The 22256-nt window shown below is 25.2% G+C and overlaps 3 protein-coding genes across 5 annotated transcripts in view; 1 reads left to right on the top strand and 2 right to left on the bottom strand.

The window, feature by feature from the left end:
* Positions 1–8358, top strand: part of LOC122498745 (E3 ubiquitin-protein ligase Ubr3) — a 39399-nt gene extending 31041 nt beyond the window's left edge. For both annotated transcript variants that reach the window (XM_043606634.1, XM_043606633.1), the window contains 10 exons: positions 49–624; positions 957–1118; positions 1374–1682; positions 1818–2043; positions 2228–2437; positions 4002–4291; positions 4572–4922; positions 5048–5179; positions 5267–5406; positions 6596–8358. In XM_043606634.1, coding sequence (XP_043462569.1) covers positions 49–624; positions 957–1118; positions 1374–1682; positions 1818–2043; positions 2228–2437; positions 4002–4291; positions 4572–4922; positions 5048–5179; positions 5267–5406; positions 6596–6713 — 2514 coding nt within the window. In that variant the 3' untranslated portion in view covers positions 6714–8358. The remainder of the gene's footprint in view (positions 1–48; positions 625–956; positions 1119–1373; positions 1683–1817; positions 2044–2227; positions 2438–4001; positions 4292–4571; positions 4923–5047; positions 5180–5266; positions 5407–6595) is intronic.
* Positions 8359–11330: 2972 nt separating this feature from the next.
* On the bottom strand, positions 11331–14012 carry LOC122498744 (small ubiquitin-related modifier-like). Its single transcript, XM_043606631.1, has 5 exons — positions 13860–14012; positions 13671–13739; positions 13496–13573; positions 13055–13126; positions 11331–12412 (listed from the first exon to the last, which is right to left on the bottom strand). The coding sequence occupies exons 1-5, from the start codon at positions 13872–13874 to the stop codon at positions 12350–12352; spliced, it is 297 nt and encodes a 98-aa protein (XP_043462566.1). The 5' UTR covers positions 13875–14012; the 3' UTR covers positions 11331–12349.
* Positions 14013–16023: 2011 nt separating this feature from the next.
* Positions 16024–22219, bottom strand: LOC122498743 (calpain-7-like). 2 transcript variants are annotated; one of them, XM_043606629.1, is made up of 13 exons: positions 22062–22219; positions 21602–21806; positions 21245–21402; positions 20546–20732; positions 20128–20450; positions 19857–19989; positions 19530–19720; positions 19131–19358; positions 17656–17903; positions 17320–17528; positions 17028–17236; positions 16653–16888; positions 16024–16500 (listed from the first exon to the last, which is right to left on the bottom strand). In XM_043606629.1, the coding sequence occupies exons 2-13, from the start codon at positions 21792–21794 to the stop codon at positions 16356–16358; spliced, it is 2460 nt and encodes an 819-aa protein (XP_043462564.1). In that variant the 5' UTR covers positions 21795–21806; positions 22062–22219; the 3' UTR covers positions 16024–16355. The 2 variants fall into 2 exon arrangements, with proteins under 2 accessions (XP_043462564.1, XP_043462565.1); XM_043606630.1 differs by lacking the exon at positions 22062–22219 and adding an exon at positions 21880–22032.
* Positions 22220–22256: the final 37 nt, after the last annotated feature.

Genomic DNA, 22256 nt, shown 5'->3' with positions numbered 1-22256 from the left:
GCAATGAAATATTTCTCTATTTAAAAAGGAATTTTTTCTTTCTGAAAGGTCGGATCTTCACATCCGCAAACAATGTTGAGATTAGGAGAAAGTATAATCTCCCTATTATTAAAACTTCACTCGCAATTGTCCGGCGTGCCCGATAGTTATTATTCCGATTCACATGAGACGAATGATGCGGAGGCAATGAGTGGCTGTTCGACTGATGACGAGAAGGAATCGCGTATTGGCGATGGACCCTATTTTATTTCGCAATTGTTGAAGAAAATTGAGAATCTGGATCCAATGTGTAAGGATAGTATTAATGAGACTAGAAACCAATTGTGGCCGAGAATGCAGGAATACGAGGACGAGCAACGTGAACGTGAGCATCGTGAGAAGGAGGAGAAGAAACGAAGAGCGAAGGAGAGACAGCAACAAGTTATGGCCGAATTTGCCAACAAGCAGAAACAATTTATGGAGAAGGCCATGGAAATTGATGAGGCAGAAGCTTCCGGCAATGATTGGAGTGGTGAGGAGAATCAAAATAAACTTATCAGCAAGAAGGAATACGATTGCGTTATTTGTAATCAAACGACTCATAGTAGTGAGGATAAACCTATGGGACTCGTTGTTTTAGTACAAGTGAGTTTTTTTGGTTCTACTTATTAATTCCTTTTTCTCTACTTTATTCTTCTTTTATTTTATCATTTTTTATCTTCATATTATTCCCTTTAACTTTTCTTTCTTTTAATATTTTTTCCTTTAATTTTCTTTACTTTTAGTATTTTTTTCTTTAATTTTCTTTTCTTTTAGTATTTTTTCTTATAATTTTGTTTGCTTTTTAATATTTTTTCTTTTAATTTTCTTTTCCTCTAATATTTTTTTATCTTAAATTTTCTTTTTATATTTTTTCTTTCACTTCTTTTTTACAACTCTTTGCATTGGTATTGATTTAAATTATTATTAATTTTCAGGCAACGAGCGTTATGGGCCATGAACGACGACATTCTGATAGATTAATTCTTCGTATTTCTGACGATGATTCCACGCAATCAAGCGAAACGACACCTAAAGCTGAAACTCGTGGTGCTGCTCTTGATATTAGAATGACGGAATTAACGAGACATTTCGATTTGGTAAATTTTTTTTCTTAATTTATCATTTTTTCTTTATTTTATAATTTAATGTTTTTTTTGTTTGCCTTTGTTTTGTTTTTATAACAATCATCATTTTAAATTTTAAATTTAATGTCAAAAGTATTAAAAATTAACCTACTTATTGACTAATTAATTATTATTGATTATTTTTTTTAATTTAAATAATATTATTATTATTAGTTAATTATTTTAATAAATTATAATTTTAATTAATTACCTTTTTTTCTTTTGCAGAATTCTTGTTTACTTTCGGTGAATCAAGGCTGGGAGGACGGTGTTCATGTGCAAACGTGCGGTCATCATTTACACTTGGACTGTTTAAAATCATATTTACAAACGTTGCGCAATCAACAGAGACAACAGACATTGGCCGTTGAACGCGGTGAATATTTGTGTCCATTGTGTCGTCAATTGGCGAATTCAGTTTTACCTCTATCGCCACAATTGGGTGAATGCGCCGCAATTGTTCGCTCTCGGCAAGCGTCACCGAAGATAATACTTTCCGAACTTAATAATTTTCTCAATGATATTCAACGAAATCGGGTACGTAATAATTTATTAATTATTAATTTTTTTTGCCATTGTTATTTGCTTCTAATTATTTATTAGGTTTTGTTATTTTTTTCTTTTGAGAGAAGTAAAAAGTGATAAAAGGTAATTTTTTTCTTTGAAATATAGACATCGTCTAACTTATCGGTGGCAATGGGAAAAGCCATGGAGGATATGACGGGCGTCACGTACTTAAAGTATAATCAAAAGGGTATCACTCCTAGTCATGAAAGTCTATTTCTTTTTGTAACTTCGGTGGCGAGGACAAATTTTGAAGTTGAACTGATTCAACGTGGCGGTTCGCTTTGTATTCCACCGACGACTGTTCCACTCACGCCGAAACGAGACTGCATCGGTAATTATCATCCAAATATTCTTCTTGCAATTTTTATTCTTCTTCTTTTCTAAATCAATTTAGGTATTTGTTCATTTTTCTTATTTTATTTCTTTACTAATTTACTAAGATTTGTGCTTTTTTCTTTAACAATTTTACTGAAATTATTTATACGGGAATTTTCTCCTCTTTTTTGTTTTTGCAGTTGCCCTGCTTCACGTATTAGCGGTGCACGCGAGAGTTTTGACGAATTGGTCAGTGTCCCACACTTGGCAGCAATTGGCAGGTTTACCCTCGGACGCCTCGACGCCGTTGGCACTTATACCTCACGAGAAAGAAGTTCCTCTACTTCTCAGGGATCCAACAGCTCTGCTTCTGCAGTTTATTCTCCTACTGCCCTTACACTTAGATCAAGGTAATTTCAATTGTCAATTCTCTGTGGAGAAAATAAATTATATTCAACTACATAGTATTAATACTACGAATAAATAAATCTTTTATTTTTAATTTATTAACTAGCAAATGATACAATTTTAATCAAATTTCTCGAAAGAATACAATTAATTTTTAAAAATAATTGAAATTTTCGAAGAAATCAATTGAAATTGTATTGAAAATAAGAGTGAAATCTTGATAAGAATTTTATTATTTATATAAAAATAATTGAATATTTTACGAAGATTTTTATCATTTATAAATTGACTAAAGAAATTTATCACAATTATTGAAAATAATTAAATTCTTTATAAAATTCAATTATTTTCAAAGTTTTAAATAAAATTACAAGAATTCAATGATTTTCAAAACATTAATTTTAAAATTAAAAATATTTAAAAAAAAAAAATTAGGAAACAAAAAAAGCAAACTGCAAACAGATTACCGGAATCAACGATTATTAATATAGAAAGAAGAAAGACTAGCCAGGGTGTCTAGCGAACCGGGAAATCGGGAAAAACCGGGAAAAACCCGGGAATTTTCTATTTATAGGGTATTTTTTGAATTATGTATATAAAAAATTATAATTTTTTTCAAAATCGTCAAGGGTAAATTGATAGTATGAAGCAGTAGTAAAAATAATAACTTAAATTTTATTTAAAACTAACTTTAGTATACGTTATATTATAAAAGTTAAAGGATTTGTACTATTATTATTTTTATATAACAATTTATAGGTATACAATACGTAACAAATTTTATAAGAAGAAATTAAGAATCTTCTGTGATATAGGAAAGGCAAAGATTTTACTTTTTAAAACTAAATATGGGGCATTCCATTTTAAAACGATCCTCCTTATAAACAATTGACATTGTAAGGCAATTTTTAAATCATTATTTCTTATATTTATTGAAGCCAAACTTTATTTACTATTAGTGGTTTTAAAACAAAAATTTCTCAACTTTATAATGGTAGAAATTTTTTTTTTTAAATATTAGAATTTATGAAAAAAATTAAGTTTGAAAGATAACCTTTTTGAATATCTCAAAACACGTCGCATCCGATTTTCTTGAAACTTATGTAAAAATAAAGCTTAAATATTCTAGTTTAATTCTATGTAAACATTATAATGTGCAATTCATGGTTTGAGAAATTAATTAAATTTTACAAGTATTTCAAAGGGTATAATGTATGTACCGAGCGGAATTTTTTTTTTCAAAAAAAGTTTTTCTTAAATTCCCCTGAATTGACAATTATATTATAAAGTTGAGAAATTTTTATAAGTGAAATTTTGATATTCTATGTCAAGTTTTTAGAAATTATTGTATAACTTTAATCATTGTAATTTAATAAAAACAATATTTAATTACGTAAATAATGTTATTGATAAACATTTAAATATGTTTTTAAATCCTTTGTGAATATCCGGGAAAATTATTCAAGAACCCGGGAAAAAACCGGGAAAACCCCGGGAATTTTAAATTGACGATTCGCTAGACACCCTGTTAGCAATACAATTAATTAAATTTTTTTTTTTTTGCAGCTTACTTTTCGGCCGTCGTTAAAGTTATTTACAATCTTTTGTATTATCAAGTTGTTCTTCAAATAAGTTGCAACTTATCTCAATTGGAGAGAAGTGCTCTTCTTCGAAAATCAAAAATTTGCAAACACGATTCACATTCATTGGAAACAACATTGAGCACTGTCATTGGCTATTTTAATGACAGTAAAATTTATGGTAACGATCCATCGACAAGCGAATCGTCCAGTAGACGACCAGTGTCAGCGACGAATATTCAATTTCCTGGAAAAACGCTCAATTTGGAATTGATGGTAAACTATCAATTTTTAAATCAATTTTCACTTTTATCTCACTTTAATTGCAATTCGGAATTTTTCAAATTTTGAAATTAATTCTATTATCTCACTTTAATTATTCAATTAATTAATAATCTTACCTTAATTATAGTAAGTCTTTAACGTCTGAGTGGTTTTTCTTTCTTATTACTTTAATTATTCTCTTACTGATTTTTTTTCTCACTTATTTTTTGAAAATATTTGTTATTATCAAAAGAAGAAGTTAAGAATCATTTGTTATTATTAAAATATTTAGGTTCAAAGTTTGTGCCTACCATTTCTGCGAGTCGCCGCATTGTTAAGACATCATTTATACGAGCAGCCGATTCCGTTTATACACTCAGTGCAGGAGGAATTTGTGAGACTTGTCTATTATCTTGAACTCGTCACGGAGGGAATGGACATGGAGATCTTTTGCTCCCTTGTCGCTCTAAATTGGCAGGACGGCGATGCGGCTATCGAAGTTCCGCGTCTTTGGTGCGAACAATACAAAGCTTTCGTCTATCGCAGTGAAATTGCCGCCAAGAATTTGATCGTCGACCAACATATTAATTGGCAGATGCCAAAACTCTTCAGTCTTCCTAGGGAATACGAAAAAATATTCACGGTTCGTCGATTTATTATTTTCCCAAAAAATTATGTAGATAAAACTGAAATAGTCACTTTTTTCGTTAATATTAATGAATAATATGAATTATTTTTATTAACAATTTCTTTTTTGCTTCTTTTCAGTATTATCATGAACGTCAATGTCGGAAGTGTCTTTCAGTACCTCAAGAAATTAGTATTTGTTTATTATGTGGTGAAATTGTGTGCTTGAAGCAAAATTGTTGTAAGCAAAATAATATTTGTGAGGCTGTGGAAGTAAGTTTTTTTTGAAAATAGGTTTTAAATTGTTCTATTTGCAATGAGACGAGTTTTTAAAAAAATAAAAATTCTTTTATTTTTTAGCACGCAAATAAATGCGGAGGTGGAACTGGAATTTATTTAGTGGTAGCGACAACATACATTATCGTCATTCGCGGAAAGAGAGCCTGTCTTTGGGGATCATTGTATCTCGATGACTTCGAAGAAGAGGATAAAGATTTAAAGTGAGTGACAATAAAATTTTTGTTTTTTAACAATTTTTACAGAAGAACAAAAGAAATGAGTAAATTGAAGTAACAGGCCTTGGGTATTATAACTTTTTTCGACCATTTTTCGTAAATGCGACTAAATTTCAATTATTTTAAAAAAATTATATCAAATTTCAATAATTTTAAAAAGATTTTACCAAATTTCAATTGTATACATATAATTGAAAATCTATTATCTTTCAAAAATTATTTTAAAATATTTTTAAAAACTGAATTTTATGAATTTCATTATTATAATTTTTCGACAATATTATAACTTTAAAAAAAATCTTATTAAAATGAATTAAAACTTTAAAAAAATAATCATGAACAGTTATTATTTTTATAAAACATTGAATTTTTGTATTAAAATAATTGAATTCTCGAAGTAGTTTCAGAAAATTATTAAAAATAATTGAATTAGAGATAAAATTTAGTTAAAAATTGTAGAATATAATTGATTTTCACAAGTATTGTAAATTTACAATATATAGAAATTTTTAAATTCTTGTTCCCGTGGGAAAACAAATAAGAAATATTTAAATATTTATTTAATAAAATTATTCAAGTTTTAAATAATTGAATTTAGAAATCAGTGAGAGGGTAAAATCAGGAAAGTACAAAATAAAATTGTTTGTGACAACACTGAATTGATTTTTTCGACTTTTTTTTTATTTTGAATCGATTAAAGTAATTTTTTTGCCTCTTAAAGTCGATCCGAGACCTGGAAAAAGAACAAAGAGAAATAGAAAATCATTTTTTTAAATTTTCGCATAAATATTATTAGTGTCTCTAAAGTTTTGAACGTTGAAATGAACGAAAATTTTGTCCTTTTCAATATTTTTCAATGTTACTATCTTTTAATGAAAAATAAAAGATAAAATACATTAAGAAAATAATTCATTTTTTAATAATTGTAAATTAATATTTTCTATGAAAATTCAAATTTCAAAAAAAGTAACTTAAAAAATTCGTTCATTTGAACGTTCAGAACTTTAGGGACATTAATTAGTCTGTACCTAAATTATAATTCTTTTTAAAAAATTATTTAATAATTTAATAATAAAATAAATGAGTTAATAATAAAAAGAAATATATTAAAGAATGTAGAAGTAAGAAAAAAAGTGAATGAAATACTAAAAGAAAATTTTTTCCTTTTTAATAGGAGAGGGAAACCTTTATATCTAAGTCAAGATCGATATCAATTATTGGAACAACAGTGGCTTGCACATAGATTTGATCACACGAAAAAGACTTGGGTGTGGCATCGCGACGCGCTGTGACCTTTCATTTTGTTGAATGCATAGCCCATTCGAAGCGCATCAAAAAAATTTCAACTCTCTGACACACAAACACACACAATTCCTCCATCAATCACTGACTCGCTATTAAATAACGCTTCGAAAACTTTTTAACAGTTTTGCTCCACTAGAAATTAGACATATTTATTCTCAATTTTTTTTTCTATTTTTTTCCGATGCAATGCTTAGTCGTTACAGTAATAATAATATTAATATTAATGATAATTATAATGAGATAATTGAAAATTATGAGATGTTTATAATCCATAATTTAAACTATTGTCGTTCTTGAGAAAATAATGATGATGTTGATGATATTGATGATGATAAAAAAACGATAATTATGATAAAGTTTTATAATGATCGTAATTATTTATTGATAATTATGATAAACGATGATGATTATAATTGAAAAATTGAAAGTATTAAAACGTGGTGATAGCCAGTTTGCAAAAAATTGATCAAATCGAAGAAGTTGATTGAACTTGACTGTTGTTAAACTTTTGTAAATTTTATTTTAAAGTCTCTCAGATCATACGATTGCAGTAATAATTTAACTGTGAGTTTTTACACCAAGAAAGAGATATATTTTGAAAAAAAAAGATTTACTGTCCCGTCGATTCTCTAATTTTTCTTTGCAACTTGAGTTAAAAAATAATTTTTCAGTTTTCTTCATGTAAATTTATATTTGCTCCTTGATTTTTAATTAATAGAAACGAAATTTAATTACAAGCGATAAATTCAACATTTTTTGGGTTTAAAAATTAATTTTGATTTAATTTAAATTACAATTGAAAAAATTTGCTTCATTTTTAAAGAAAGAAAAATATCTCTTTCTTTAATTGTTTCAGTATAAATGGAACAAGAAAATTAATTTCGATAAAAAAAATCGCCCGATAAGTAAAACGGGAAGATAATAAATATTTTTTGAGCATTTTTGAAAAAGATGTTTACATCCGAAACAATTTTTCTCTTGTGTCTATGGAATTAAGAAAAAAATACGAAATTTGTTAATAAAATTAAAGCTACAAAATGAAAAAATTCTCGAGAAGGAAAATAAATTAATAATTATAGTAAAAAAAAAAAAAAAAAAAAAAAAAATAAAAAAAAAAATTCGTCCTATTTTCAGCACAATTTTCATGTGTTGATGTCACTGCTTGTCACAAAAAAATAGACAAAGTGATTAAAATTAGGCTCCTTTTTTATTATACTTAATATAATTCTAAAATATTAAGATTTCGTTTAATAGCATGACAATTGAAAAAGCAATCACTGAATGTCATTATTGACATTTGATTTTAATTTTTTAAACTCAAAAAAAATGTAAATGGTTAAAAAAAGAGAAGGGACCAATTCAAATTCTGCTCAAGTTGAACCATTTTCTTCCAAGTATAAAAAGAAATGAAATTAGTGGAAATTTTTGATATAAAAAAATCTGCAGGAGAACAGATTGAGAAAATAGGAAGAGATTTTTTGTTTTAAATTTTAAATAAAAAGGGGAAAAATTTTTGACATTACAAAAATGCTCGATTTTTAATGGAAAATGTATTGAATTTTTGGCATGAGATTGCTTTTTGTTAAGATAATTTAAATGATGATGTATATTAATAATTGTAACTTTATATTATATATATATATATATATATATATATATATATATATATATATATATATATATATATATATATATATATATATATATATATATATATATATATATATATATATATATATATATATATATATATATATATATATATATATATATATATATATATATATATGGATGATACGCTTCTATAGAAATCTATAGAAAATATCTTTTGTTACTTCGAAATGAAATGAAGCCTTCCCATTTTTTTATATCTCTTTGTAACAATTCGATTGAGCAAAGGACGAAAGGAAAAAGAATTTTTTTAATTATTTCTATAAATAGGAAAAATATTCAAATTAAATTTTATGCTTAGAACGAATTTTGTAATTTGGGGAATGTCAAGACGGAATATGAAAAATACTTTTTTTTTCTCACGTATAGTCACTATTACTATTTTTTTTGAAAAATGTTTATTGTGTATCGATCCAATATATTTTATATATAAAAAAAATCGACGAGAAAAATGTTGTTATTCGATTAAATTTGGCACTTTTTCTTTAAAGAAAAAAAAAACGAAATGAAAAGAAAAGAATTTTGAACTGAATAGGATAAATTTTTTAGTCAAGGGAAAGTATTAAAAAAGAGGTGTTAGAAGAAAGAAATTCTTTTCATTTTGTTTTAAAGAAAGAATCAGACGGAATTTTGAAGTTGAAGAAAAATTAAATGCTTTTCAATCTTTTTTTGTATAAAATATATTGGATTTATTTTTCTCTATAATAATGTCCTTTCCATTTTGTAAAAATGTATAAATATCTCACCGATAATGAAAAATATGCTTTTGAAAAATATTATACAGAACATATTTGCAATATTCTTGTAAGAGAAACTATCAGATTTATCGCGATAAACATTTATTTAAGAAAGAAAATAATCTTTTTTAAAAAAAAGTGATATATAAAAAAAATAAAAATAAAAAGAAGAAGAAAAAGAAATCGTGTAATAGTTTGCTTTGCTTCTCTTTTTCTTGCGCTATAATATGGTTTGGAAAAATTAAAAAGAAAACGAAAAATAGAAATAGTTTTCAATTGTATTTTAATATAATTGTTGCGAAAATTAGTCTTTAAGAAGTTTTGACGTATTTCATTTCTTATAATATTGAAAAAGAAGGTGAATAAAAAAAGGAAAGAAAGGAATAGCTTCATAATAATGGTTGTAAACGTTGTAAATATGTATAGATGTGATGGCAGCTACTGTTACCTAAGTAATCTTGAGTAAAATGTATCTGTACATAGATAATCAATTGTTTTCTAGGAATGTTCTTGCATAAATACTTAAACATTAAAGTTATGAAAAAAAGGAAACAAATTTGTCAAATTTCATTTCCTGTAATCTATTTTTTTTCGTTTACCATGAATTATTCATTATATTATTTTTCCGTAGGAATTAAAATTTATCAAAAAATTTATCTATTTTCTATTTGAAAATCCTACAAGAATTCAATTATTTAAATACCTAAAAAAATAAAAAAATTATTCTATAATTGAAAGTATTTCTTAAAATTGAATTCTCATAAAGAGATTTATCCAATAAATTTTTTTAAATAATTGAATTCTTTCGACGAATTTTAATAAAATTTTTAATAACAATTACATTTTTCGAGAAATTCGATTAAAATTATATTAAAAATAATTCAAATTCTCCGATAAGTTTAATTATTTATTGAAATAATTGAATTCATAAAAAAGAATTTTATTATTTATAGAAATAGTTGAATTTCTGTCAAAAATTGTATTATTTATGAAAATAATTGAATTTCCTAAAAGAATTTTATTATTTACGAGAATAATTGAAGTTTGCGCATTTTTTTGTAAAAATTTTATTATTTTTAAGAATAATTGAATTTTTTGGAGGAATTTTATAAAAAAATTTCAATAATTGATTTCTTCGAAAAAATTTATGCCAATTATTTAAATAATTGAATTTCTAGAAAAATTTTTTTATATTTGTGAAAATAATTGAATTTTGCAAATTTTTCGGCAAAAATTTTATTATTTTTAAAAATAATTGAATTTTTGGAGAAATTTTAGAAAGTTTTATTTAAATTTTTTTAAATTAATTGAATGTTTTAGAAAAATTTTATTAAAATTATCTTTTAAATAATTGAATTTTAAAGGAAAATTTTTAAATTGAATGAGAAGAATTAAATTTTTCTGCTGACAATTTTTTTATTAAAAATTTAAAAAATAATTTAAATTCTTTTGACAAATTTTAATAAAATTTTTGAGAATAATTGAATTTGGGAGAAAAATTTTATTATTTATAAAAATAATTGAGAAATTTTGGCTAGAATGTTTAAAAAATTTTGAAAATAATTGAATTTCGGCAATAATCTTCCAAATTCTCCAAAATTCAATTGTTTTTTTAGTACCTAATTAAAAAAATTTATAATTTAAAAAAATGCTCGACAGTTGTTTTGTACAATATTTTATTTATGGAATCCAGATATATTATCAAGGCAACTTACAATAATATTATAATCTAATCATACGTGTGAAATACTTATTTGTAGTCGAGAAGTGAGAAAAAATATTGAAAATTATAAAGATTTCACTCCCGCAAGTCAATTTTTTATTATTGTACATTTTTTCCTACTTTTTTATTCGTTTTATTAAAAAATTGAACCTATAGACAAATTAAAAACATTTAAATATAGACAATATTGTTGAAAATGAGCCGCTGGATTTTGAATTCTCGTAACACTTTTTTATATATATTTGAGAAAAATAAATAATTCAAAACTTAGTGTGAAACATTATAATAATTGTAGTTTGAAAATCAAGCAGCTTTTTTTTAAAGTCCAGGGGGAAAACGAAAATTCATATCTAGATTCCGAATATGATTAAAAGTTTAAAAAAAAAATTTGTTGCCTCAATGAAGAGAAATATTGCATACGGTAAATTTTGTGATTATATTATATATATATTTATAAATGTCAACTTCCAGAATTCGGTATAAGAAAAAGATCATCTATTGATACAAATTCCAAGATGGTAATACATAATTTTTTTTTTTATGTTTGCGACGCGTAGGATAAAAAACGTACCCTTTTTATTACATATATAATATTCGTCTCAGCACGTTTTATTTTATTTCTTTTTTCAAAGACTTCTTTTTTTTACGTAGAATATTAAACAATAAAGGAAGAAAGAAAAATTAACTGGAATACTAAAAAGAACGAGGAAAATTTGTTAATTTCTAAAAACATTATAATCTAGAATGTAATTACTGAAAGCTTACAGTTGGAATTAAATCCGTCGGCCATGAAAAACTCTAACCGCAAATGTTTGCAATTCCACCTTTGGAATATCTAGTATTTGTTTTTTTTGTTGCAAATTCGTGTTCTCATACAATTTGTTTAAGATTATCAAAAAAAAAATATATTTTTCGGAAAATATCTAAATAAAATATCAACGAAAAGCCCAATTTGAATAAATTAAAGTTACAAGAAAAATTTAATCAAATTTGAACAAATGAATCTTATAATTTTTTATTGAGATAATTTCCAATTATTTTCTTTTTGATAAATTCGCTTTTTTGCCAACGCATTATAGAAAAAAAATTTGAAAAATCTTTTTTAACGTAACAAACTTGGTGCTATTTTTTTTATAAAAATAAACGACATCTTTTTTAATAAAAGAAAATAATGATTTTCTTCTTTTTTTTTGGAAATTTTGATACAGAAACATTACTTGACACACTGGATATTATCGAAGAAAAATAAATTAAATTAAAAAAAAAAGAATAGACACAGTTTCTGCTGATGAGCAATTTGATAAACTTGCCTTATTGTTTATGGGAATGTTAACCAGCACGTCCAGATTGTTACGTCGATGTCAAATTATACAACATGATTTTGTTTAACACATGAACATGATTTAAATCTTGTCCGTTTGTTCACTTTCACTTTTTTTTCGTAAAAAAAATATGAAAACCAAATTGCATGGCACCTCCATTAAACTTCTATTCAGTAGTAACCACCTGTTTGCTCTTGATAAACTTCAATGACGTCGTCATTTTCCATCTCCAACTGTAAACAAATTAATTTTCCAATTAGAAATAAATAAATAAATTCCTTGACAAAATGGAATTATCCTTAAAAATTTTTATTTTATTCAAATTCTCCGGAGGAATTCAATTATTTATTTTTGTATTTAAATGAATTTCAAATAAAATTGATTATTAAAAGCGTTATATATATATTACTTTTTGATTCGTTAAAAAAGAAATAAAATTTTCAAAAAGATAAACAGGCTTCATACTCGATAATTTACAAAAAAAAAAAAACTGTCAAAAAGTAGCTTTCAGACTGAAAAAAATTAGTAAAATGTATTTATCAAAAAATTAAATTTTAGTCGATTTAGAAAAATTTGATTCTGTATGTTCCTGCCTGATTTCCGCATCAATAATATTTACATTTTTTCTTATTTAACTTCAATTGTAAATTATACTAAAATTCAATTATTAGAGTTTTCAAATTAATGCCAATTTTCAAAAAGAAGAAAAAAGTAGCTTTTAGTGTCACAAATCTTTAAAAGAATATTTAAATAGTAGCAAATGTTAAAAAAAAAAAAATAGTAAATAGTAAGTTTTAGTAGAAGAGCGCAAAGCGTTGATAAAAATTCACATTCCAGGAATGTTTAGAAAACAAAGAGCAAAAGTATTTCATTACCTGCTTTGGCGTTTCATCATCATTAATTCTTTTGCCATCAAAGAGAAACCTGAGACTTGTCATGGGAACACCCTGTAGAATAAAAAAACAAATTTAAATAATCTCGTTCAAAAACAAATTTTATAGAGTTAAATTTAATTAAACTTTTTTTATCTTGAAATTAACTAATTTTTTTTCAAAAATTAAAATCACAATGTAAAAAAACCATAATAAACGCAAATTAAACAAAAAGGAGAAAACTAGTTTTGCAAAAAGTCATCGAGAGAAAATGAAACTTTTACTCTCTTTAGAATAAAACTTTGAAAAATAAAAATTATCAAACAAAGAAAAACTTGGATTAAAGGAAAAAAGTTGACACTCTACTCAACAACAACAAAAAAACCAAGTTGAACAAAGAAAATTTGTACAATCAAAAAATTTTAAAATAATCGCCATACTAACCACGCGATCGCTGTAGGATTTCTTTAATTTTCCCATTTGAGTAGTCATTTTTACCCTAAAGTGAATTTCATTGCTGTCCTAAAAAAAATTGTAGAGAAAATTAATAAAAACACAATTACACTGATTTTAACATTAATTTTCCCAATGAAATAACAAGAAAGAAAAGCCGACTTACATTTCCAACTACTTTGAGTTTGATGTATTCCGAATTCGCGTCTCCTGGGCCGGAATCGGGTTTTTGTTCCTGAAATTGCGCGAAGGTTATAGCGGTTAATTTTATCATTCAAATACAACACTTTTTTCAATAATTAACATAATTTCCAATGCAATTTATCAAGAGAATTGAAATAATGTTGAAACTTACCTGATTATCAGACATGGTTATAAATTAGAGACGATATAATTGACCACGCGCCGCAACAGCAACCAAACACAAGCAAGCAATATGGCGCCTTTGCTTTTGGCAGTTTCATATAGTAGCTTTCCGTTCCAAAAATAAACCGGGCATTCCAAAACTCACTTTCTCCCTCTTGTCCGCAATGGTTTTTGTCAAATTTTCCCATTTGTGGACACTTTCCTCGGTAGCCAATCAGAAACGTTTTTATGGAATTTGGCGGCAAGATGGTAAACAGAAAGAGCCAATGGCTGACGAGTGTGATTAGAAACGCCTCTGATTGGCTACTTCTTTTACTTTACACGCTCTACATGCGCTCTACACAGAAAATTTAATTAATTTTATATTTTTAAATAAATTAATATCGTCGACATTGTTTTGTAAAAAGATTAATTAATAACACTTTTCTAAAAATTATAACCAACAAAAGAAAGTGATTATCTTTTTAAATTTATTAGATCAATGGGGAAAATGGGAAAATCTAACGGTTCAATAGAACTCACATAGAAACTGATAAAATCGGATAGAATTCTATTGACGCAGGAGTCAAATCACTATTTAATTACGCATACAATGTTATGTATCTTTAAAAAATTTTCTTTAAAATTACCAAGAAAATATTACATTTGACGAAAAAATAATTTTATTCGATTGTAACAGGTTTGAACTTTTCATTTATCTTTTCTAAATTAAAATAAAATTGAAACGCAATATAATGACAACTTCCGGTTTGGGTTTATTTTTATGTATTTCTATAGTTTTAAATGCGAACTAATCGTACTAATAACAGCATGAAAGAGCATCCGGTTATTTTCCATTCGAAATGAAAGAATGATTCGCAATTTGCCCTCCTTTGTGTTAAGTTATTAACTAATGACTCATTTATTAGTTATCAATTGTGATTTAAACGCCAAAAAAAAATTCCTCTATTTAAAATTGCTTTGGAGATAAAAATACTGTTTCATTTTTATCGAATTTTGACGCCATTATTCCATAAATAATTATATTATTGCAGGAGTAATTTTTCGAAATCCAATAAATCCATTTTTCGAAATGGAGAAAAAAATCGAGAAATACAGATTTGAGATCATGAATTGATTTTTCAAAGTTGAATTTAAGAAAAAAAAATGTATTTTTTAAATAAATTTTCAATTTTGAAAAATGTTTGGGAATAATTTGTAATTTCTTTTTTAGAGAAAATAACCAAAAAATTGTAATTTTTATTTTTTATTAGAGAAAATAACAAAAATTGTAATTTTTATTTCTTTATTAGAGAAGAAAAGCAAAAAATTGAAATTTTAATTTTTTATTAGAGAAAATAATCAAAAAATTATAATTTTTGTTTTTTATTAGAGAAAGTAACCAAAAAGTTGAAGTTCCTAATAATAATGGACTTTAATTGCAAGAAAACGTTTTAAAGTCGAAAAATGTTCAAATATAAATAATTCTCTACAATTTTTTGACATTGAAAGTTAATTTTATTGGATTGTCATTTGTTTCTCAAATTGACAAAATCAGCTTTTGAAAAATTGCTCCTCAAATATAAAAAAGTCATTATCATTATTAATAAGGATTTAAAAGGTTAATGACGATTTCAAAATGACGAAAATGGAAAAATAGAAAAAGTCAAAAATTTATTTTACATTAATTAAACATTTTATTAAAATTCTCATAAAATTTTATTTGTTATGTACAAAATTGTGTAATTTACAATTAGTATTTTTCGTATTATAATAATTTTAATATTAATACTAATTATTATTATTTATAATTAATAATAATATTAATAACTATTATTAAAAAAAATTCGTAATAATTGATAAAATTTCTACTATTAAAATAAAAAATTTTCCAAACGGTAATAATATTAGTATGTATAATAAACAATTATATAATTTAGAAAAAAAAGATGATAACTATTAGAATATTATACTATTATAATTATTAATTAAATTATAATATTATATAATAATTCCGCAAATTTTTCTGTAAAAATTTTATTATTTTTGCAAAAATAATTGAATTGTTTGGAGGAATTTTATAAGGAAATTTTTAAATAATTGAATTTCTTGTGAAATTTTTATAGTTTAAAAATAATTGAATTTTGCAAAGAATTTTTTTTACAAATAATAAATTTTTTTCATAAAAATTCATACAATTATTGTATAATATTATATAATAAAAATTTGTCATGTCAATTATTTTGAAATCACACTTGATTTCTAGTATTTTTTGTGCAATAATTACCTACACTTTTTAATTTGTGTATTATTTTTCATTATGAAGAAATTTCTCATTCAATTTATTGTGTAGGTATTATTTATAGGAAAAGAGAAGAAGCTTAGCGTAAAGATTGATAAAAAGTTTAGAAAATTTTATAACATTTTTTGTTTCGTGAGGTCAATTAGTGGTATATAAAGTTAATAATGGTGGCATTGATTCTAACTAGGCTAAAATATACCAATTTCATTGAATTAGTCCAAGTTGTATGTTACACGAAGATTTGCATGTTAAGAAAAATGGTCCTTCTTGATTCGGCAAATAAGTTGAAGGAATAATATTGTACGTACCACCTGGAACGTCTTCCAATTCCAAATAAACAAAGCCGCATCTGAAATTTATTTTATTCTTCGTTTAAAAATTACAAAAAATTGTAGGTATTATTTTTCAATTTTCAATTTTTAATCTTTCAATTCTTAAATTTCTAATTTAATTTATTTATTTGAAATAGATTTTATTGGCATAATTTAAAATTGTTATTACCTGAAGAGGCCGGAGCTTTTTGAATTGAAAGCCGAAGGTGATTCTTGATCGTTGAGAGAGACGGAAACAATTTCGAAACCAATTTGATATTGTTTCGGTCCCTTTAGAATAATGAGCAAATAATTATTATTGTGCGAACTTTCCAATTGTAATTGATAACGCGGATTATTTTGATAAGTCGCCGGATGATTTCCACAACCACCAGCCGTTATTCCTTTCCACTCTCCGTTTGTTATCTGTAATAAGAAAAATAATTCTTCTCCTTTAAAAATTAATAATTTGAAAATTAATTAATTAAATTGAAAATCAATTGAATAAAAGCACTCCTTAATTAAAATAGAATAATAAATATATTTTAATATAATTATTAAATACCTCTTTCATGTGCCTGTAAGGATCGGCGATTTTCCGCAGTTTAAAGGGACACGTTCCGTAAGCACGTAGCGTATAATAAATAGTATTAGTTTTTTCGTATTGAGAAATTACTAAAGTATATTTATTATCACTGTTGGGTCCCAATTTTATTTTGCAAAGATAATGTGGACTATTGATGCGAACACCGTCAATGTACGGAGGAGGATCATCTGTCGAAAAAGCAGAAAAATATTCATTTAACACCACAATTGAAAGGAAATTAGCAAACTAATTAATGAACAAAATTTCTTACGTGGATAATAAACCCTTTTCCCAGAATTTTTATAAACAAGAACAGAAATATATTCTTGATTTTGTCGAAAATCGGCAATATCAGTAATATGTCGAGTGAGAAGAATCCAAACCGCTCCCTGAGCATTTGGTAGCACCTCTAGAGAAAATTGTGGATTATCTCCGATATTGTACGCATCGCGAATTGGACCAATTCCAGCTCTCCACATTCTTAAAAACAAAATCTTCTTTCATTTTTTGTTCTAAATAGAATTCAACTTTTATAAAAGTTGAATAGTATTTTCTATTTGAAAATATTTTCCATCAAAAAATACTTGTTAGAAAAGAAATTACTCACTGATGAATACAATACGTGTATTTAAACAATCCTGGATTCCAGTTAATATAAAAAACATCGAAAAATCGACAAATACTGTCGTAATCAATCCAAAAAATACCATTGTCAAATTGAGATGCCGAATCGGGATCATAATTTAATGCCTCCTGTAGAGAACTTGTCCAATGATTTCTATCGAGTTCAGAGAAATTTCCCTTCCATCTCAAATGGGACCAGGGATTTTTCAATTGTAACAATCTCGTTTCACCCTGTGTGAAAAAAGTGAGAAAAAAATTTATAAAAGTGTAAAATTTTAATATATCAGGCCTCGCACTCATCTACTAAAACCTATTATTTACTTCTTTCTTTTTTTACGATTTTCTACTATTTGGATACTTTTTTTTATTTGTTACACTAAAAGCTACTTTTTTCCATGTTTGAGAATTTACACTACTTTTAATTTGTTAACAGTTAAAATAAAAAAATTATTCTCAAAAATTTTAATACAGTTATTGGAAAAAATTCAAAAAATTTTAATAAAATTCTTTAAAATGATTAATTTATTATTTTCACAAATTTTTCGTAATTCAATGATTTTTAATATCTACTACCTACCTATATTAATAAAAAATTTCCCAAAAGAATTGAATAATTTAAAAAAAATGTTTATAAAATTCTTCGCAAACATTTAATTATCTATATAAACAAAAAAAATTTTCACATGAATTCTATTATTTAAAAGAGAATTTTCGTAATATTTTTCGAACAAAAAACCGCAATTATTTAAATAGATTTTTATAAAATTCTTCGCAAGAATTCAATTTATTTTTAAAAAACTGAATAAAATTCTTTAATTCTTCACAATTATTCAATTATTTTAATAAATAATAAAAATTTTTACGAGAATACAATTATTTAAAACACAATTTTCATAAATTTTTTTTTAAAAAAATCTTTTTTTACAAAGAATAAAACTCATCGCAGGATTTTCAATTATTTTTAATATAATTTCAAGTTAATTCCGCTAAATACGCAATTATTCTTAAAAATTTGAATAAAATTCTTGGAAAAAATTCAATTATTTAAAAAAAAATGTTGATAAAGTTCTTTATAAGAATTAAAATTTAAGAAATATTCAATTATTCAGAAAAATTATTTATTATTTAAATAATTGAATTCTCGTAGAACTTTCTAAGAAGAATTGCTTTAAAATTGAATAAAATAAAATGAATAAAGTTTTGAATAATTTTATTTATAAATTTCAAGAAAAATGAATTGAAAAATAATTGGAAATATTTGAATTCCTGTAGACAAAATATAAATAGCTATTTGCTATTTAAATATTTTAAAAAATGATTTTATTTTTGAATGTAATTAAGAAATTATAAAAAATTGAGTCGTCAAGTTTAATTAATGAATTATCGAGTACGAAGCCTGATATACTAAATATTATTCAAATAAATTTAGTTAGCAATAAAAAAAATTGTGATAATTACGTTTATTTTTCTGACATCAAGAACGGCGTAAGCGTGAGTGGGAACAAGTCCAGTGCGATCGGCTTCGGCGTCTGATAATTCACCAGTAGCAACGGTAACTAAAATATCGCCTCTGTGCAATTTTAAAAATAACGTGTCAAACAAATGGTCCTTATTGAAGTCCGGCTCGTTTAATCTAATTGCCCATCTCTCCGGTATCCAGCCAGTCAACGCGTGTAAATCAATATTCTTTGAAAAGAAATTGTAGAAAATTTAATAATTTTAAACTAAAACATTTCAAAAAAGAAGGAAAAAAACATTATAATATTTAATATCAATATGATATTTTTCGTAAATTTTATCTCGAAGGAGCTTTTAAAACAGTTAAGAAATGGGTGATAATTCTAAAAAGGAACTCACGCTATTTGAACCGGGAAAATCGTAACCACCCATAACTTTCATATAGGCCTTTTCCAGCAATGAAATCCAAAGTTCTCCTCTTTTATTCGAATAGGAACAAAGTAGATGATTGTGTCTACTCACGGGCAAATAATCATCTATTATCACTTTCCTCGGTATTCCATTGATGTGTAATTTTATCATATATTTTCCTGAACAAAAAAGAAATCAATATATTAATAAATTAATAAACTTTTTCTTTCCATTCATTTTTTCGATCACTAGGTACCTATAAAAATAAAAATTTCTATTTGTGTCAATTGTTTAAAAACATATTATTTTACTTACCAAAAGGATTATAAATTGGTGTCTTATCCCGATTTCTCGGATAAATAATTTCCGTGACTAGTTTACGACCAAATTTCCTTTCATATTGTGCACTCACTGCCAGGGAAGCAACAAACGAACAATCAGAAACAACCTAAAAAGAAACCATCAATTCAAAATCAAAAAATTCTAAATTATTCAATTCTACTAAAAAACAAAAACAAATTTAAAAAAAAATTAAATGAATTAACGAAATAGGAAATAAAAGTATGTAAAGCAATTTTCACTTAACTGTTTGCTTTATACTGTAATAATCAATATGATTGCCTATAATCATTTTAGGATCGGAAAAAAGTTCCTCAGGTCGACACCATCGGGCAAAATCGGGTTTTTGCTTTGGTGACAATTCCAAAAGTCCATCTTTATCAGTAAATGAAATTGGATATTTAAATCGTTCGGTTAAATCAATATTCATAAAAGGCACAAATTCATTATCATTAATTTTTGAACTATGAAGTAATACTTTTTTCTCCTCATCAGTATATTCAGCATTGCCACCAACAACTTTAAGATGCGCACTGTCTCCACGATGTAAACTTGGTTTCGATTGTTGAACTGAAATGTTAAATATATAAATGTATTTTAATTGCCAGTAAATTTTAATCCATTAATTTATGTTCAAAGGAAACAGAAAGAAAACAATATTTTACCTGGACTCGTCTCCGTTATACTTGGGATCGATGTTTCATTCGGTAAATCTGTCTCCGGAACTGAAGGCAAATTTAATGCTGATGTTTCTATTTTTTTTCTATTTATACCTTTTATCGCTTCGGCTCTATCAAGAGCAGAGCGAACGAGATTCGTTAATTTTGCCTTTATCTCTGTATTCGTTGGTTTCTAGAATTAAATTAATTCTGTTCATTGCAAATTAATGATTTCAAATTATAAATTTTTATCATTTTTCTTTTCAAATATTTTCAATTTTAAAATTAATGTATTGAAAATCATCGAATTGTTGCAAAGAATTTTATTATTTAGGAAAATAACTGAATTCTCGCGAAGAATTTTATTAAAACTTTTAAAAATCCTAATTAAATTCTTTTGAAGAATTTCTTTGAATTTTTTGAAACTAATGGAGTTTCTTTAATAATTTTAATTAAAAATTTTGAAAGCAATTGAATTTTATTAAAATTGTATTGAAAATAATTGAATTCTTGCAAAGAATGTTACTAGGTATTTATAAAAATAATTGAGTGTTTTCAACAAAAACTTTTAAATTCTATTATTTTTAATATTGCTAATTTTATTTTTAAAAAATTATGATTGAAAGTTAATTTAATTGATTGTAAATGAATTAAATTTCGATTTTCAATTATTTACATTAATTTACAATTTAATAAAATACATACGGCATTAATTCCAAGTTCAGCGGCTTCGGTGTATAATTTAAGGGCATTCTCCCTGTCCCCAGCTTCATCAGCGTCAAGTGCTTGATTCAAAAGTAATTTACATTTTTCTAATTCACTTTCATCTAATTGATCCGAAGAATCCTTTTCTTCATCGGAAACTAAAATAATAAATCTTCTATGTTAATAATCATTGTATTCCGGTAATCTGTTCGCAATTTTATTAAAATTTTAAAAGATATAAACAATAATAATTAATTTTCAATTTTTTAACGTCCGTATTTTTAATTTGTTAATTATATTATATTTATATCTATTAATAGAATAGGTGTACATAATTGTTATGACCAAATAACTTACGGATTTGTTGCAAATTATCTATTCTTTCCTGATATTCCGCAGCTTTCTCAGAAAGACTTGGATTTTGAATTGTTTGTAAATGTTTCACTGCAGCTGCATAATAATAAATAGCTTGTTTATATTCTTCTCTAGTGTCATATTCAACTGCTAATCGAGCTGCCTCCAATGCATCATCAATAGCTTGTTTATCCATTTTTTAAGGGACCTAAAATCCAATTGTCAAATTGTCATAACACGCCAATAAATTTTTAAGCATAAATAAAAAATTAGAAATTAACCTAAAATGTTACATTTCTGTTAAAAAAGCACTCTAGACGTTGTAAAATTTATGAAAAATTAATAAAAGTACAAGTTTATCAATAACAAATTTATTATTATTTCTAATTTTGTTTAATAAAAAGGATAAAAAGTATTGACGTTATTGACGAAATGTCAATTTACAAATCAGCTGATTACTTACACCTATTTTGACATTTGAATTGTAATTTAAAAATTTTACAAGTTTATTCAAAATTTAAACATTACGAATAGAAGAATTTGTTAAAAAAATTTTATAGTTTTAAAAAAAATGAGTGAGAAGATGGTTTTAAATCTAAATTATTAAAAAAATGAAAACTTTTTGAAAATTTTGTCTTTCGATTTGAAAACATAACCT

Source organism: Leptopilina heterotoma, unplaced genomic scaffold (genome assembly GCF_015476425.1).
Source record: "Leptopilina heterotoma isolate Lh14 unplaced genomic scaffold, ASM1547642v1 Lhet_158, whole genome shotgun sequence".
In the NCBI taxonomy this organism is placed as follows: domain Eukaryota; kingdom Metazoa; phylum Arthropoda; class Insecta; order Hymenoptera; family Figitidae; genus Leptopilina; species Leptopilina heterotoma.
This window is presented reverse-complemented; position numbering and strand designations above follow the sequence as displayed.